Source organism: Pogonomyrmex barbatus, unplaced genomic scaffold, assembly GCF_055798465.1.
Source record: "Pogonomyrmex barbatus isolate J1 unplaced genomic scaffold, ASM5579846v1 scaffold4, whole genome shotgun sequence".
Lineage (NCBI taxonomy): Eukaryota > Metazoa > Arthropoda > Insecta > Hymenoptera > Formicidae > Pogonomyrmex > Pogonomyrmex barbatus.
In genome coordinates this window covers 5,857,655-5,876,620 of record NW_028297138.1, presented here as the reverse complement: position 1 = coordinate 5,876,620, position 18,966 = coordinate 5,857,655, and the positions used below count along the sequence as shown (strand labels likewise).

At 37.2% G+C, this 18,966-nt stretch overlaps 3 protein-coding genes across 3 annotated transcripts; 1 reads left to right on the top strand and 2 right to left on the bottom strand.

Annotated features, from left to right (window-relative positions):
* Positions 1 to 2,607: 2,607 nt before the first annotated feature.
* Positions 2,608 to 9,603, bottom strand: LOC105427385 (uncharacterized). The gene has a single exon (XM_011639086.2). It carries the CDS (start codon positions 7,882 to 7,884, stop codon positions 7,243 to 7,245), a length of 642 nt encoding a protein of 213 aa, XP_011637388.2. The 5' UTR covers positions 7,885 to 9,603; the 3' UTR covers positions 2,608 to 7,242.
* An 814-nt stretch (positions 9,604 to 10,417) lies between these two features.
* On the bottom strand, positions 10,418 to 13,838 carry LOC105427386 (dim gamma-tubulin 3). Its single transcript, XM_011639087.3, has 9 exons — positions 13,011 to 13,838; positions 12,717 to 12,935; positions 12,451 to 12,637; positions 12,151 to 12,377; positions 11,960 to 12,088; positions 11,511 to 11,847; positions 11,133 to 11,365; positions 10,788 to 10,956; positions 10,418 to 10,717 (listed from the first exon to the last, which is right to left on the bottom strand). Exons 1-9 carry the CDS (start codon positions 13,190 to 13,192, stop codon positions 10,586 to 10,588), a joined length of 1,815 nt encoding a protein of 604 aa, XP_011637389.2. The 5' UTR covers positions 13,193 to 13,838; the 3' UTR covers positions 10,418 to 10,585.
* A 1,426-nt stretch (positions 13,839 to 15,264) lies between these two features.
* LOC105427387 (UBX domain-containing protein 7) lies at positions 15,265 to 18,694 on the top strand. Its single transcript, XM_011639090.3, has 8 exons — positions 15,265 to 15,631; positions 15,826 to 16,068; positions 16,173 to 16,447; positions 16,533 to 16,817; positions 16,908 to 16,965; positions 17,104 to 17,259; positions 17,328 to 17,413; positions 17,519 to 18,694. The coding sequence occupies exons 1-8, from the start codon at positions 15,592 to 15,594 to the stop codon at positions 17,675 to 17,677; spliced, it is 1,302 nt and encodes a 433-aa protein (XP_011637392.2). The 5' UTR covers positions 15,265 to 15,591; the 3' UTR covers positions 17,678 to 18,694.
* The last annotated feature ends 272 nt before the right edge of the window (positions 18,695 to 18,966 follow it).

Below are 18,966 nucleotides of genomic sequence, written 5' to 3'. Positions count from 1 at the left end.
TTTGTTTATTGATTAATTTTGTTTCGCGCGTATCACCTACCATTATTTTCTCAATCGTTGAAAGCCTAAATATAGAGATAAATCAATTCTTTCCATAATTTAATTAATTATTCGGAGGACGTTCACATTTTATCGTACACGTTAGTTAATGTCGACGAAGTCAATGCATGCATATAAAAATACATCTAGAGTGTCACGCACTTCCGAAAGACTCGCCGTTGAGAAAAACAGCATCCGCAAATCTTACGAAACTCGATCTGATAAGACGAGATATCAAACGCACCGCCGCTAAAAATATCACGATAGCACGAAATTCGTTTGATTTCTGCACGCTCCGCTTTCGAAGATCCCTCGTTATAATTATTAACAAATTTACGTATCTCTTTGTTGTTCTCGCGCAAACGTTTCTATTAATGCAAAATTAACATCCCGTGTCACACGTGCGCACGCGCGCGCAACGCCAGATGGTAGATAGATAAACACAATATAAACGGATGTTCTTCAATTGGGTCAAGCTGTGCCAAGTTTTCCACCGTTTATTTTCATGCCGTCTGTAACGCACGCGCGTTACCCGTTGATTACTTTGGTTACGCGATAGCCGAGCAGCAAATATGATTACATTTCGGGAAAGTCTAATTGTATAAGTAGCAAGAGAGAGAGAGAGAGAAAGAGAGAGAACTGATTTCCATCGAGACGAAGTCGTTGCGACAGGTCGCTCTCTGACGAAAACGAGTCGCTTCGTTAGCTAAGATCCTCGCGATTCCGTCGTCGAATAATACCTGTGCGAATGAAATGTGTAAAATGTTGTAGAATCGTCTTTATTTATCGGCTCGATTTATTCGCGCAAACATCGAAAAATGTCGCTAGTCATTCGATCAAAGTCTCCGACAATGGACAAACGGTGACTCGCGAAAAGAAACCGCCTCCTAACAATCTTTCGGCTTTCGAAGCTGTGCCTCATGATGACATTTGACTTTTCTTCAGGTCAAGTTCGCTCGTTAATCCCTCCACCGCCGAAATATTTTTCTCTCTTGTCAAAGAAAAAGATAAAAGATACTTTATTCGCAATTCGCGTGTTACGGATCAATATGTGTTTCAGCATTTTCTATAATTATCAAGCAATGAAAAAAAAACAACATAAACATTTTTAGTATCTGTTTAATATAAAATGATTATTATGTTACGTTATTTCGTTATGAAATAATCAAGATGTTAGAAAGTAATGTATATATATATATATATATATATATATATATATATATATATATATATATATAGGAAGAGGACGCAGAATGATACGATTCACTACAGTACAAATTAAAACATTCCAAAACTGCAAATAACGAACCGTCGTTTTATTACGCGTCGGAACAATTGCATCGCGTTACGTACTGGCGAAGCAGCTGCCGTTAATTTCTGAAAGCGGCCAATTATTAAATGACCTGTCTGCTTGAAATTGACGCGCTCGCGCGTCCGACCCTTTTTCTCTCTTTTTCTCTCGTACCGTCTCAGGTCTCAGGTCAGAGGCGTCGGACAAAATGGCCCATAAAAACATGCCGGTTTCGTTCTGTGCGTCCGCTCTAGGACCTTTTCCAACAGCCATAATTTACCGTTGCGTTATTACGGTTATTATTGCAGTCGACGCTTTTGCGGAAATTACTGTGAAATGGCACTCGCTCTACCAGTTCGCTCGCTGTGCATCAATGCCGAGAGAGTTCGGACTTTCGGATATCTCGCAGCATGATATTAAAGGATCGGAAGTGCATTTGGCCGGAATACGGATATTAAACACTAAAGGGTCTCTAAGATATCAGAATCCGGCAGGAAATATCCGGAGAATTTATCGCGGTTTCGCGTAATATCGCGGCGATTTATCGTGGCGTCTCTGCAGTTACTGTACTAACGTGAGATAGATCGGCGGGTGTGCGAGGTTGAAAGCAAATCTTCTAGAAGCTGGCACGTAGAGGCAGCTTCAATGCACGCCAACGATCAGAAGGCCAGTGAACTGCCGGCTTATACGGGGTGTCCCGTTACCATATCGTCATTTCCGACGACGACGAACTTTATTTGACGAGACGTGAGTTAATATTGTCTTGACATAATTTATAAAAGCTTCAACGTTAAGCACCTTGAGTACTATCAAAATTAGTGATATCTATACGAAAATAGCTCGATAATATTAAAATGAGATTCTGTCATCTGTTTACGCATTTGTGAAAATAAATAAATATGCTGAGACGTTACGTTAAGCGATTCCGCAATTAGCTCGAAAATTTTCCTCGAGTGGAGACTCGCTCGCAAAGAAACGGTAATGACGAGACGTCCCGTATAATATCAGCGTACGCGTGTCCACGATGTATTTGTGGCACGCTCCGTCATCAGACACACTAGGCAGAACCGTTTGATGTCGACGTTTAATGACGGTGAAGGAAGAGGGAACCCAGACAGAGAGGGAGAGGAGGAAAGAAAGAGAGAAGAAACAAGAGGAGTAGCACGAACGAACGGCGGAAAGTTTTCGCATGCCAACGCGTGGTCAATAGCGAGGGAACAAAACATGGGTTCTTACACACACACACACACACACACACACACACACACACACGTATATCTGCATCGAAACTTTGAACTTTTTTTTATTTCATAATTAAGACTTGTCGGACTTGCAAGCCCGACGATCACAACGAGATATAGTTTTCATAATGCACGACTCCTTAAAGGCGAACTTGGAAAAGAATGAGGATTGCGCTCACTCGTACAAAAAAAGAGATAGGAAAAAGAAATAAAATGACTAACGCAACTCTCCCACGTACAATGTTCTCGCATTCACTCACTCACACACGCACACGCACACACGTACACATGCGCGCACACGTACACAATAAACACACGTGCGCGCACACACATGTACGCACTCAAGCATCCTCGTCGGAACCGTGGAATCCTGATGCAACTCGTTTGTCCCGTTCGCAGTAGGTACGCGCAGTGTGTACTAATTGCTAGCTTATCTAATTAGTCGGATAAGGCGGCAAATGTCGTCGAAATCAACGCAAAGCCACGAACGATTCTCGTTTCTTCGTTTCCCTGTATCGCGCTACATACAAGTGTGTCGTTTTATTGCGTCATCGTGCGTCGTGACCGCGTTTACATCAACGTATACGATATCCCGGACGCTGCAGCTGTGACGTCATTCGCGCGCTCCTGAGAATAATCAAAGTCTTCTTCGAATTGATTGCGAGGTTTCGGAGTAAAATGGACGTAACGCGATTTCTCGCGACGTGGGATTAATCAACATGATATATTTAAAGTTTGATAAAAGCAAGATAGAAACCTGTAATGCAGCCCACTAATGCAAAGGAAACAAAAAATGAATCTAATAATTCTTTTCGGCAATTATGTCAACTCACATGACGTCACATCTGCCCCTGTAGGGACTCTTGTTTTACGGATGGATCTCCTGTTATCTCTTCACCCGCGTGAAATGAATCACGCGACGATGAAGCACCATCTCGCCGCTAACGCGGAACTCGTGCAACGCACGCGTACATGCGATCTTGTACATGTATATATAATGTATGTAACATCAACAGTGTGTCTCTTCCCTAGCGATCGATAGCGATAAGTAGCTATGCACTAAAACATGCACAGAGTAAAGGATATAAAGCTAAACGTTATTATTATACAGATCCACGTTTTTAACGCACGGTCTCGTTTCTCCTCGACCGTCATTTGTTTCCTTTTCTTTCCTCACGGTTTTCCGCACGTGGACATTACCTAAATCTTTGACATTTTTTACGTTTCTTCGTTAATACTCTAACGCGTCGAGATTATCCTAAACGATACGACGATCGAAATCCCGTAGATTTCTCATTACTTCAAAGTCGTAACAGTCTTCGAAAATTCAACGGTGAATTTCAAAATCGTTACTTTCTCGATACGCAATTTCATAAATAGATCAAGTTCATAAATAGATCACATCTCTCCATCTAGGCTACGGAACCGCCATTCGTACAACGAATCTCAGTTCAATTCTCACGATACATCCTCCAGTGGATAAGCGGCTTCATGTAAAATGCCGCTTCCGCCGGCCTCTTTCACCCGTCTCGCTAACTCTCGCTATTCGCCGAGAACGGACAGTATTTGGTACCCTTCAAGATTAAAGACGCAGCTGTCGCGAACTAAACCGAGCCTAAGCTAAGCTATCAATGATCTCGCCTCGCATCGATCGGCTGGTCCGTTCGTTGCGCGCATCATGAAAAAATAAATGAGATCACTGTGTCTCTGTGTCCTCTCATGACGATTGTGCCCCAAATATTCCCGCCATATAACGTAAAGGCATCGAGAATCGTTGATCAGCCGCGAACGCGGGTCACTCACTTAAAGTGGACTGTACAATCTTGGGGCAAGACCTGATTGTCCTTGTCTAAAGTTTAAGAAATATTTTCGTCGATATATACGAGAATACGAGATAATACGAGAAAGAAATAGCTTTTTCTTTCTCGTATTCGATATATTTTACATCGTAAGAAATCTGTGTTAAATATCAAATCATATCGAATTCAGAATTTGGAAAACTTTGTACTACTGAAATTAATTCATGACAACGTAAAGATCTTGGAACATTTGATTTTTTTTTTTTCTTTAAAAAACAACGATCCTCGTCGCACCAAGTAACTCTGAGTTTCTTTGCGGGTGGCATTCTGATTCTAACAAAGTCTCTCCATTTATAGAACGTCGACGCAAGTCTCTCTTCTTGTGCGTCGTGTGAGATAACGATTCGACGTTGTAAATCGATAAAACGAATAAACAAAATTCGCCGTTTAACTCACCGGTAATTGCTTGATGAAATATCTCGAGACTCGCGATACCATTTTTCGAATTCGAAGCTCACGGTTAATAAAACAGATTCAAAAAGAAAACTCTCATAGTGCGAGGGGTATAATAATTACAAACTAATTAACAGTTATTATTTTATGGTATTCGCGGATTTATAAAGCACATTGTAAAGGTTCTCCCTTTAAGCCAAATTACGATCGTTACGATCGTATCTCTTATGGGGATTAAATCATGAAGTTCCTGATGCCACCCGCAACTCCAGTGACGTAAGACAAACAATTATACGACTAAAGAAATATGATTATACTTTAAACTTGTCGGTTAATTAGATCTTTTTTTTCTTCTGTTAGTGTTGCGATCGAGACGACAGCGTCTCGTACAGTATTAATTATAACACAGACTTCTTATGCAACCAAAACAATCCACGAAAGACGACACGATGAATGATAGATTAGCTCTTCAAATACTGAAGGAATAATGAATCGCTCTTATCACTAAATCTGTTCGAGATGTAGGAACAAGTAATTAGTGATAATTCTGAAACGTTTCATCCGGAGATGTCGCGATCTTTTAAAATCTTTTCGTCAAACGTTAAAGAAATAATAAATCAAGGGATGCTGAACTCGTTTGTGACCGACAGAATATGATAATTTTTGTATCGATTTAATTTTATATTAATTTTATAGATTTGGAAATCCTTTTCCACAATTAAAGTTTATGTATTTTGATACGTGTCTAGCATATGACTTTCGTAGAACTTTCAAGAACGAGAAAAATTTTTATAATTTAGATCTCTTTTACCATTTGATATTTTTTAATATCAAACGTCTAAAGCTATCAAGTCGCATCAATGTTTGCTTTATATAAAAATTGTACAGCCTACTTACAAAATTGATATTGCTAGACTAGAAGATTACATGAAGAAACAACCTTGAGTTCTTAGAATTAGGCTAGATACCTAACGTGATACGAAAAATCAATACGAAGATTTATTCATGTGTGCAAAAATGTATATATGAGTCTATGTATGTATACATAAATATATCTTGTAATGTATATTACAATGTATATTAGATGTGCTATGTGTGAATGCTCTCGTCGAAATTTGCTCGTTCAGCATTCCCTTAATAACGGAGCTTCATCAAATAAAATGCATTATATAAAATAACATAAAGTATATTAATCTTCACACATATATATATATATATATATATATATATATATATATATATATATACACACACACACACAATTTATTCGCTTAGTATTTGAAGCGTTAATCAAAAACTTTACGAGATAAAATCAACTCCGGGAGATACTCCGTTCTGCGATAACGATATTTCTCAATATTTTAATAATTATTGAGATATCAGGTGGAACGACGCAAACTGACATATATACTCTTTTCAATTAGAATCTTCAAAGATTCCAAAAATTCTATATACAAAGAAAGAATCATACATATCTACTTTGTGCTATGATTATCGCCGGTGATATTAATATCGATTTGGGATGCTGATAATCGTCGTCAACGCAGCACGGAGCATCGCTACGGGAAAAAGGAACATGTTGCGATATAGGCCTGTTCTTTCTAGCTGAATTTTTTACACACACGATTCGTCTTTCTTCTTTACCCCTGCACATTCGAGGAAGAAGAAAAAAAGATGAATACTGCAAGTTCAACTGAAAAGAACATGCCTTATGGCTTCCGAACGTTGAAGCTGACGTTGGTTTAGCCAATGATATTTAATAATGATCCGACGCGATGTGGAACGCAGCACGGGGAAAGGAACATCTCGCGTGCGCATTTCGAACGGTGATGGAGAGCGCGAGTCGCGTCGCGTCGGCGGCCATAAGTCTTCCACGTAGGTCCGTCCGCGAGCGTCGATACGGCGGCGATCTCGGCCGAGGCGAGGCTATCGCGCAGCGCCGACAACGCAGCGTATTTACAAACACGGCCATGTAAGGCGAGTTCTCGCCTAATTGTGCCTACACATACATACACACACACACACACACACACGCGCGCGCGCCGCGTGTCACAGAACCATACATCATACATACACAACATACGCGCATATACGTACATCGCACGCCGTCGTTGTCCCGGGACTCCCACGCGAGAAAATAAAGAAAATGTGTTTCTCACAGAAGGTACTTTTACTCCTTTTTACTCGCTTCCCTCTTCGAAGGGACTCTAGTTCGTTTTCGAAAAGCAAATTGTCCGTCCTAAATCATAAACGGACAAAGGCAACGTTCGGCGCGTTTCACGACATTTCACGAAAAATTTTTTATCCCTTTCAGAAGAAACGAAAGAAACCAGATCGAGAAGACCGTGAGGAACAGCGGCGTCGTTTATGCAGGAACGTCCATACGAGTTTTTTCCAGGCGCTGCTGCCGCCGTGTGGCTCACAGTTCCAGGGGCTCGTACATCGGCGGTAACGGCTCATCCTCGGAGTCGTAGAAGTACGGTTTTCTGCGATATCCGCCGCTGGATCGTCGCACGTCGTCTTCATCCTCCTCCACTACATCATCCTCGTCCACTTCCGAGCTCGAGAGTTCGTCAAGGTTCGCCTGTAACCTCTTGACCGCCTCTTTGATGAGACCGCCTTCCCGTAATAGTTCTTGGAGCACTTCATACGGATCATCATCTACTCTGCTCCTTTCGCTCCTTTTTAAATGATTGTGATAATGATGATGATGATGATGATGATGATGATGATGATGATGATGATGATGGTGATGACCAGCAGTCAAGTGATGCTGCTGCTGCTGCTGCTGCTGCTGTTGTTGCTGTTGGCCGTTGGACCGCAGACCACAAATCTCACAACCGGCCGCGGGGTCCGCCCAGCTACGCGCTGGCACCCGGTATGGCGACGGCCGACTGTTCTTGTGACTGATGCTGGACTTGGCTTTCAGACTGGACAGTCGCAGATTTTCCTTAATCTGTGAAACCAGCAAGTCAACGTCGCGCGTGAGGAACGCATCCGCTTGCGTCGCGCTGTCCGGCATCACGCCGATCAGATACGTCGTCTCCTCGGCGCTTGGCATCCTAAAAGCTCGGTTCACAATAGGTGTTCGTGCGTCCGCCACCAACTACAATCGTGTTAGTAAACTATGCAGTAGGAATTTAATAGATTCTCTCTCAGAGCCTTCTGTATTTTCGTCCTTTCTCCTTTTAATTCTCGTTGTGTTTTGTTCTCTCTCTCTCTCTCTCTCTCTTCTCTTTCAGTATTTATCTGGAATCTCGGCACACAATACACGAAGGACTGACAGTAGGAGAGGAAACGTTGCTTTTCCTTTTGAAGGAAATAAAACTCTTTTTGCAAGTGCGAAAAAACTCAGTGAGGAAATTAGACCACTTTTCCTTTTTTTTTTCCCACGCGGAAGAAGATTAGAGCGACTGGTCGTTCTCCGATTAGCAACTGACTTTCGTCTGATTCGCACGACGTCGCCGCCGTGACACGTCAACAATAATACACAATCGCGGTTATATATGCGCACCGGTGTATCCGGCGACACACAACCAGGCGCGTCCGTGTGTAATCGACGGGACGCGCGTGATTCACTGGACAAATACGCGCGCAGCGATATCCTCCGTCGGCGCTCTCTGTCCCTCTTGCTTCTCGCTCGCTCGCTTTCTCGAAACGACGACAAAACGCACGACGGTACGAGTCTCGCGCGCGTCGAAGCGCGGCTGGCTGTTGAATGAACGACGCCGCGCGAGTACGAGCGCGCGCGGTTAATCTACGCGCATAAACAAACGCACACCAGCGCACCAGCAGCAGCTGTAGGTACACGTATATGTACACGACAGGCACACGCACACAGGTATACCACTCCTTCCCTCCGCTACGCGCTACACCAGCAGCGCATTGTTTTGCTTCCAGGCCGATCGAACGTACACAGTGTCTGCGCCCGAATCTTTCTCTTCTTTTTGCTCGCTCGCTCTCTCTACGAGGATCGGCGGGTTGCACAACGCGCGCACACGCTTGTTACACGCACCTACTCCGCTCCGATGAGGTAACGCACCGGGGGTGGGAGAGAGAAAGAGGCGGCTCGGGACACACGGAGAGAGCGAGCGATTATTTTGGCTCGACGGGAAGATGGTATCTCGTGCAGTGCTCCTGCTTTCGAATCGGACATATCAGCCGACGATGTTTCCTCCTTCTCTATCTCGGTTTCTCTACCTTTTTTTAACCTCTTTCCCGTTTTATCCTGAGGTAGTCGGTTAGTCTCAATTCTACGTCTCGTTACTCCGCACTTGTCGCTCGGGGTGACGACTCGCAAAGTTGTCGCGGTGTCGATTTTATGTACATAAATGTCAGCCGCGGACGTCAGTCGGAACTTACTGCGTCGCGACCTAGAGGTAGTCTCGGTACTCTGGTTTTCGGGTTCTTCACACTTGTATCCCTCACGTAACTCGCTCCCCGCAAGAGTCAACGGAATTGTCGGCGCACCAGCTTTATCAGCAGGTACACACGGCGCGGATGCGAACGTCTCGCGCTGCGCCTTCGCCTTTGTTTACCTGGCGCGTGACTCCTCCGATCTCTTCGACGCGGAGTGGCGGCCAGCCAGCGAGGCTTCAACGAGCACGGAGAGCGAAGAGCGAACGGCCGCCCGTTCGTCCGCCAGCCATGAACCTTCTACTATGTTATTATTGTTTTGGTCGGGTGGCGCATGCGCTCCGCGCGACTTCCTCGCCGCCCTCCTCCGCGAGCCGGTGCTCGTCCGTCCCCGCGCTCGGCGCGGCTCGTGTAAACAAACCGTTAACTCACGAGTCCCCGGCGAATCGATAATACTCCTCGCCTTGCCACTTCCCCGTTCCGTGTTCTCTCTCTCTCTCTCTCTCTCTCTCTCTCTCTCTCTCTCCCTCTCTCCCTCCCCCTCTCCCCCTTTTCCTTCCCACCCCGCTCTCTCGACATTTCTCCAACATTCGCCGTTCTATTCTCTGTAAGGAAACGAGTGGCTCATCGCACGAGCTTCGACAGCCGTTCCATTGTATTCGCGCGAGAAACAGCGAGGAACGCCATGACCGATAAGACGCTTTCGAAGTATATGCATTTCATAAACGAGAAGTGCCTGTATTTCATTTATTTATAATCCTTTCATATATATATATATATATATATATATATATATATATATATATATATATATATATATATATATACACACATATACACACACACAGTTCCCCCTCGGAAGCAATTTTCAACGAAATATCGTGAGCGATGATTAGAGAGGAAGCGATGTGGAAAGGATGGAGGGATACGTCGATGAGATACAGGGCAAAAGAGAAAGAAAGAGAGGGGACATCGATGTATGCGGATCAAGGTTACACTCAGGCACCTCCTCTACGTCATCCCTCGTCGTGTTTATACGCGCTTGCGCTCAACGTGCACGCACACACACGCTCGTCCTTGGGACGAATCATTCATTATCGCGTCCACGTAATACTCCGCGCATATTACGTTCGCGAAAACATACAACAGCAATCGGATTTCCTCTAAAAACTTAAAAGAGTCCAGATTAGAAGAGCGAGACTAATATATGCAGGAAAATGAGTAACGGAACTTGGATCTTTGTTTTACTTAATATCACATTAACTCTACATTTATTCTGTAATTTTTTAATTTATAAAACTATATAAAAATACGCAAGTATTTCTCTTCTTTTCCTATAAAATTTGTGCCTATAACTTGTTCATACAGATTCGGTTTAGACTTGATTTACTGACTAAACTTATTTTTTACGTATCTCCAAAATGAGACTCGTTCGCTTTTTGTTTCGCTTCCTCGTACCTCATTCTTAGTGTATCTGGCTCTGCTAAGAACCTTTGCCACAAGATGTCCTTCTCGCGTTTTAGATTGGTGCCCATTCTCTGTAAAATGAGAATTATTAGCAAACATTATACAATTTTCATTTTGAATTGTTAATGTACTTATAGCTACCATTCGTTCTTTAAACTGATTTCTGACTCTTGTTATATCTCCTTGTACATCTTGGACAATGGCAGATATTTCTTCGCATTTGGAGCTTATTTCGTATGAAATTGGCTTGAGGCTGATTGTTGGTCCAGTTTGTGTTTCAATCATGTAATCTTTGTTAATTTCATGCTCTCTAAATTCAAAGAAATGTGCAAACATTATTAATACATAAGAGTGATTAATAAATAAATAAATAATTAAAATATATAATTAGAAATTAAAATATGTAATGAAAGTCTAATTAAGAAATATGAATATACAATATGAATGTAAAAATAAATAATAATTAATAAATAATTAAATACTTACATTTTCTGTAATTTGTCAATTTTATTATTCAAATATATTTCCAACATTAATTTCTTTTTTTCCGCATTATCGGCTATTAAGTCATCGTATCTTTTCAATGCGGAAGAGAGTGATTTGTCCGAAATATCATCACCGAGCATCATGGATGTGAATATTTGATTAAATGTATTATATGTTTTTGAAGATTGCGTCATGAGATTCGTATATTCGTCTTGTTCTTGTTGCATGATTTCCTACACATTTCATATATTTCTATAAATAGTGTAAATTACTATAGTACAAGTTTCTATTCAAATAGTGCAAATTATTATAGTACAAATTTCTATTCAAATATTGAATCAAAATTGAGAAATTGCAAGAAATACATTAATTACTAACACATCTTGTAGACGAGAGATTATACTCCGTGATGATGTAGTGACGAGCATCAGCGATGAATTCGGCAACCTCACGTAAGCAACGAGATTGCATCTCCATTAGTATACAGAGCAAGTCTACATGAACATGTCCATGCTCTCCTGCGAGAGAATGTAAATTCTTGAGCTTCTCGAGACGAGCTTTCCTCCGTTCGAGACGGGCGAGTGCATCATTTTTCAAAATCTTTATCGTCTCTATTTCCGCAAATTGCTCTACCTCTGGTAATTGTTGATCCCGCAAAAGTTCAACGTTCTGTTCCAAGATATCCCTTTTCATTGTTAACATTTGTATTTCATCGCTGTTAATAAATAATAAAAATTATATTTAAATATTTTTTTCTTTTACATAAAAAAAGCATTAATTGTAACAAAATGAAGTAGTCTTGGTATATGAATAGTATTTTTACTTACTGCAATTTGTTATCTTCGGGCACTTTCAAGACCCCACCATTGTAGATATCCTGTACACACTGTAACATTGTCATGCAAGATTCCTCTTGAATGCTAGCACGGATCTCTTCTAATTTAGAATTCATTAAACTGTACAAAATAAAAAACGATATATTTAATGAATTTCTCAAAAGAAATACTTGTTTACTTACTTTGTCTTGCACAAGACTAACTCTTGCATCCTTCCATCCATCTGTTTATCCCTACTATCATTCATAGTACTTAAAGACTCATAATCTGAATCCTCTTCTTGCTCTTCTTTCTTAGTACTGACTCCAAATTGCTTCTTTATATGAATACCCAGGTAGTTATTATACAATTCTATTTGTTTAATAAATAAGTCTAGAGGCATTTGTGACCACAATACTGCATTTCCTTGCTAAAGAGTAAGATAAGAATTAGTAAACGAGATAAATATTTGTGAAGTCAGTCATAAATTTTCAAATAATCACATTTTTAGCAGCATCGGCATACACATTTAAGAGGTTGTCAATATCCTTAGAAAAATGACAATTATCCTTATCAAATTCCTTTAGCATGACGCCACAATCATCATATGCCTTTTCTGTTTCAATTTGTTCTTTATTCAACACAGTTTCTGCTTCTTCAATGTCATCATCCAGCTTATTTTCGACTTCTCTGTAATAAATCCATTTTTAAATTATTTAACATACAAATATTTAGAGAAAAAGACATGTATTTTTATAGGAACTCTTACTTTAGAGTTTTTATGCTATGCTTTAATGATTGTAGATATTCTTCATCTTCTCTATAGCTTTCCTTCAATACTTCGTATTCTACAAATAAATCCTCTTTACATGTATCTTCTAAATTGACAAGTTGCAACAAATTTGGGCAATCTTTAGTAGCCTCTTCCAACGCAGCATCCAACGCTTCACCCTGTAACCATTCACCTGCATCTTCCAATATATTTTTTCTGCAAAAAGTTGAAACTATTAGAATTCCAATCAGCTGTTCTAATTAATTGTAATCTATATGAGATATGTCTTACAGTTTCATCTCTTCATTGGACAGAATATTGGCACTACTAACATTCTTGCAGAACCATTCGAGGAAAGGTTGCGTATTCGGATCATCGCAAATCTTGCTCAAGATCTCGGATGTGATTCCAGACGACAAGTCCGGGCGTAATTCGCGAATTTTATTGTGCAATAATTTACCAGTGACGTTCATCTCTCTTTATATTTGTTCCATCACTTTCTTTTCTTTGTTCTTCTTTCTTCCAAAATGATGTTGTATGTTTTGATGTTTATAAAAATTTTTCAATCGTATTTTTAATACATAACATCAATTACATTACACAATTAAGTAGTTCATATTTCATTTTTGCGTTAATTCTACGATATTTTGTTCAACAATCATATTTAAATTCTTGTATCCAAACTATACAGAGCAGTATGCTGACAGCGGCCAATCAAATGTCGTGTACCGGAAATTCAAACACACAATATAACCGGTACAAAAATTCTATATTCTATCAGTATCTTTGAAATTAGAGTCCCTAAACCAATTTGAAATATACGTGTTGCGCCATCTCTTTAAATGCTCAAAAATTGACCAATCATAATCGAATTCTAGAAGAATAATCGACTATGATTTGTCAATTTTTTACAGTTACGGCATAAGTTAATAGATTACGGCCTCAATAAACCAACCCTAAAGCCTAGTCCACAAGAATCTATTTAAATGAATTATTTTCATTTCTTATGCTTAACAACCTTACGTCACAGTTATACAGCACAGTTATACTATGACTAGGCTTAAATGTCAGTCCACAATAGATGATTTAATCTTTAAAAAGTAAGAAATTGATCAATTATAATAGAATATGAAACTTTGATTCTGATTCGTCCATTTCTTATGGCTTAAAGCTTACTACACCTATTGTAGACCGGGACTAAAGCAGTGTTTACAATGAGATTTTAAGACATAAGACTTAAGAAATTGGCTAATCATAGTCGATTTATAGAAGAATAACTAATTGTGATCGGCCAATTGGTCTTACGTCTTAAAGTCTAAATTGTAGATACCGCTTTAGTGTCGATCCACAATAAATATTTAATCTTTAAATCGTAAGAAATTGACCAATCATAGTCGATTATTCTTTTCGTATTCGATTATAATTGGTCAATTTCTTACTTCTTAAAGCTTAAATCACTTATTGTGGACCGACACTTATCTTTTATAATTACCAATAATAAAAGACATCTCATATTCTGACTTTGGATTTTCTGTTATCTGTAAAATCACCTCTTATAATTTCAACATTAAAAAATTTTTAAATAATTAAAACATTTTTAAGTATTTTAAACATCGATAAAAATATTAGAGCATATTACATTATTAAGGCCAGTATTTATAGACGATTCTTGTATTTAAGATAATTTTAAGATATTTTTTTTTATGATGATCGACGCTCATTTTCAGCGTCAAAATATTAAAATAAAAAATGATCATTCAAATTTCATTATTCTGCATCAAATTTTAATCGTAATTATAAGATCATAAGCAAATTGACCAATCAGAATCAATTATTCTCCTTATACTCTAAAAATAATCGATTGTAGTTGGTCAATTCGCCTACGACCTTACGATACTAAAATTTTTTCACGTACAATAGTCTTTAGTGTCGGTCCACAATAGATAGTTTAAGCTTTAAAAAGTAAGAAATTGATCAATTATAATCAAATATGAAATCGAATAAGAATAATCGACTATGATTGGTCAATTTCTTACGATTTAAAGATTAAATACTTATTGTGGACTAACACTAAATCAATCCTCATTTATGACTGTTATGTAATAAGAATTGATTATGGACAGTAGTTCTTATATTTAAGATCATTTTAAAATTACATTTCAATCAATAAGGTAGCCGTATAAGTAACCGTTAATTTAAGACAACCTTAAATATATAAAATATTTAAGGAATATTGGCTTAAAACCTTATGTACGCTATAATGCTAGAAATTTATTCGAGATCTCGGATAGAGGAAAAATTGACCAGTTGCAATGATTATTTTGGCCAATTTATATAATATGATTAGTCAATTTTTCTTGCAACATCTCAAATTGATTTTTAGAATCGTGGACATAAGTGTTTTTTTTTTTTTTTTTTTTTAATTGAATTATTTGCGGTTTCTTTTTCTCTTTTTTTCCGGTATTAAAAAAAAAAAGAGAAAAAAATGAATGATGCAAGAAGTTCAGCTAAAAAGAATAGGCCTACTGTGGCTAATAATGTATTGATAAATGAACAACATCAGTTATAATTATAAAGATAATTTCAAATTTGAATAATTCTAATAGACTTAAATATTTCGAAAAAATTACAACAAAAAAAAAGATCTCACTTATAATAGTCGAACACAGAAACTGAGCAATATAGTGGGGTGATGAAACGAATTATGATGCTCGAGATGTCACTTGGTGTTGTTTGGTATGTGGTGATAGCATGATGAGTGAGTGGGTAGAAGGAGCGTGAGAGAGAAAGAGAGGGATATTTAGAGGTATTTTCCTCTACGATTGTATACTCGTGTAGTGAAAAATATTCTTTTAAACTCAAAGTACTCACGATGGATCGTGAATTAGTGGAAAAGTTTATTGAAGTGACGGGTGAGTATTAATCGTGTATTAATATAAAAATTATCGTCCAGGTTAAATGTCGCCAGGCAGCGTCGTGATAAACACATGATTTTTCTTAAGTTCGAGTGAATCGCGGTAACTTTGTAAGCTGTATTGAGACCAATATCTCGATATTAACGAACACAAACGACATACCAGACGTTCAATTTGTATTTTCCATCTAGGCGAGAATGAGGCGACGGCTCAACAGTACTTGGCGCTGACTGATGGAAATGTGGAGATGGCGATCAGTTTGATGTTCGAGGGTAGCAGACCACCAGAAACCGAAAATGCGAATCCCGAGCCACCAGTGAGAGCTCCGATATTGCCCACGCGTGAAATCCTGGTGCCGTCAGAGCCAGTGTGTTCATTGCCACAATTGTCGAATAATGTATTTGATAGATTTAGAGATTTTGCAGTAGAAACCCGTATGTATTATTGTATTGTATATATCAATTTGAATATATATATAATATATACTGAATATATATATATATATATATATATATAATATATAATATAATTGATATAGAACGACAAGAAGAAGAGATGACCCGTAGAGTAACTGGTACAAAGAACATGTCTCAAAAGAAGACAAAGCGACTGGAAGATTTGTTCCGACCACCATGTAATATTCTCTTTCTGGGTTCCTTTATGGAAGCACGTGATCATGCCAAAACATTGAATCGCTGGTTGCTTGTCAATGTTCAGAATCCACAGGAATTTAGTTGTCAAGTTCTTAACAGAGATGTATGGCCGAATGAACATATCCAGGAGATTATAAAAGATCATTTTATCTTGTGGCAAGTATGTCATATATTACAAATATATATCATATTCTCACAAGTTTATATAATGTTCTGATTCATTGAGCTATATTTGTTACCACCAGGTTTTATCTAATTCTTCAGATGGAAGACGTTATATAGACTTTTACAATGTAATGGCTTATCCTTACTTAGCAATTGTAGATCCTAGAACAGGAGAATGTATGAAAACTTATAATAACATCACTGTGGATAGTCTAATATCTGATTTAAATGATGTATTAAGTACACATCCATCTCCAGAAAGCACACATCCATCTCCTACACAGGTTACATCTAACACTAAAGATTGGAATAATTTTCCCACGACGCCTCCAAAACGAAACAGTTTAGCTGATCAACTAAAGAATGTTTGTATAAATTTGTTTGTTTAAATTTTATCAGTTAATTTTTTTTAATCTTACATGATTAATTTTTTTATCGTGATGTTTTTTTTGTAGGAATGCGGTCCTAGCAGCAAAACTTCTAGACTTTTGTCAGAAAAAATTGTAGATTCTGGTTAGTATTTTTAAAATCAGAAATAATTTTATAAAGTTACATATATCATTATTATATCATATCAATTAGTTTATAAAATCAATTTCTTTTCAACATGCAACACATTTTACTTCTTTTCTTTATTAAATATTTGTGTAGGAAACGAGAATGTGGTATCTGATAATGTTACAAATTTGAATGCTCCAAGTAGTAGCAATGCTGTTTTTAATAAAAAGAGAAGGTTGAATGAATGTGCAGCTAATCAGCAGCAAAAAGATGAAAAATTAAAATCAGATACAGTTAAACCTGAAACAAGTAAGTATGTAATTTATACATAATTTATACTTTTAACATATCCTTTATGTCAAAATTTTTTAATCTAGACGACGAACCTTTCCTACGGCTCTGCCTACGACTGCCAAATGGTGCAAAGGAAACAATATCAATGTGTGCAACAGATACTATAGAAGTATGTATTTAAGTATCTTTTTAAGCTTTTGCAAAGTTACACGACATGTAGAAGAAAAATTTTCTATTTTGTTATATTACAATTCTACTATTGCAATCTTTATAGGATTTTTTGGTTAAAATGGAAGAAATGGCTTTTCCGTCAACAGAGTATACCTTTTTGGTACCGTTTCCGAAGACAAATGTTGGTGCACTGTCTTTAAATACTCGTCTGTTAGATACAATTCTATTTCCAACAAACACAGTCTTCATAACGAAGATATAGTAATATTCTATGATTCATATAATTGCTTCCTAATTATAATTTTTCAATTTAGATTTTTCGTGAAACAATATTCACTTAAAATTTTTTGCTTTTTTTTTATTGTTGCTACGAAAATTTGTAAAAATTGTATAGCTAAACTTTTAAAAACAGATGTGTTCCTTAAAATTGAAAAAACATAATTGATTAAACAAGTTTGTTACGTTTATTTAAGTATAATTAAAAGGATACGGCATCTTTTCATATAAGACAAATGAGTAAGCACTGCCATTCAGTGTTCATGTCATACGAAAAATTTGCATTCAATCTTTCTATCTTAAAATATAAAATATTTAAGATTATTGCGACTTATAAGAGAAATCACTTACAAATGTATGTAATTACTGCCGAACTACCATCGTATATTACTTTAGACTTTTATCATTACTATTTCTGAAAATGTTATAAGTGCCGTCCATAATGGCATATAACTGTTGTTACACATTTTTATGGAATATCTCAAATGGCACATAAATTACTACATTTTAATCATTTTATTTTATTATTCAGCGATAACATAACATTTTAAAGCATTATGTATGAAATTTTCGTCAATGTGATTCAAAATATAAAATAAGTAAGATTCCATATTACAACATATAATTAAAATAAAAAAAATAAGATTATGGAAACATTTCACACTATATACATCGCAGATAGTACAAGGAATGTCAATGTATGATGTTTTCATCATATGTATAATGTTTTCATCAAAATAATTAGTTTACCTTAAAACTGCCGATACATAATTAAGATAGATATAGATCAAAATAGTTTATAAATATATTAATTATAATTAATAAAATATATCGATATACCGATATTATGCATCAACTATAAAAATATTTCATGTCATCTGTATTTTTATTTATTTCTCAATGTATATAATATCATAATTCTGTAATATACATGATAGAAAAGATTTCTCTTTGAATCTATTAAGTGTGTACTTAAATATATCATTCAATTTTTTTAACCATATTGATATTTCTCATAAATGCCTGCCTTTTTATATGTGTAATTTAATTTATTTTCCATAAAATATTATTTTTAATTTTTAATATACTTTGAATAGATGATTTTATTTATTAATAACTAAAATAGAATATTGATATTAATATACATATATAATGAAATGTGTTATATAAATGGTACAAAAATGATGAACATATTAGTTTTATAATACAAGACTAATACAAGAATTTATATACTAAAACATCAAAACTTAGAATAAAAATGATATATAATGAGGT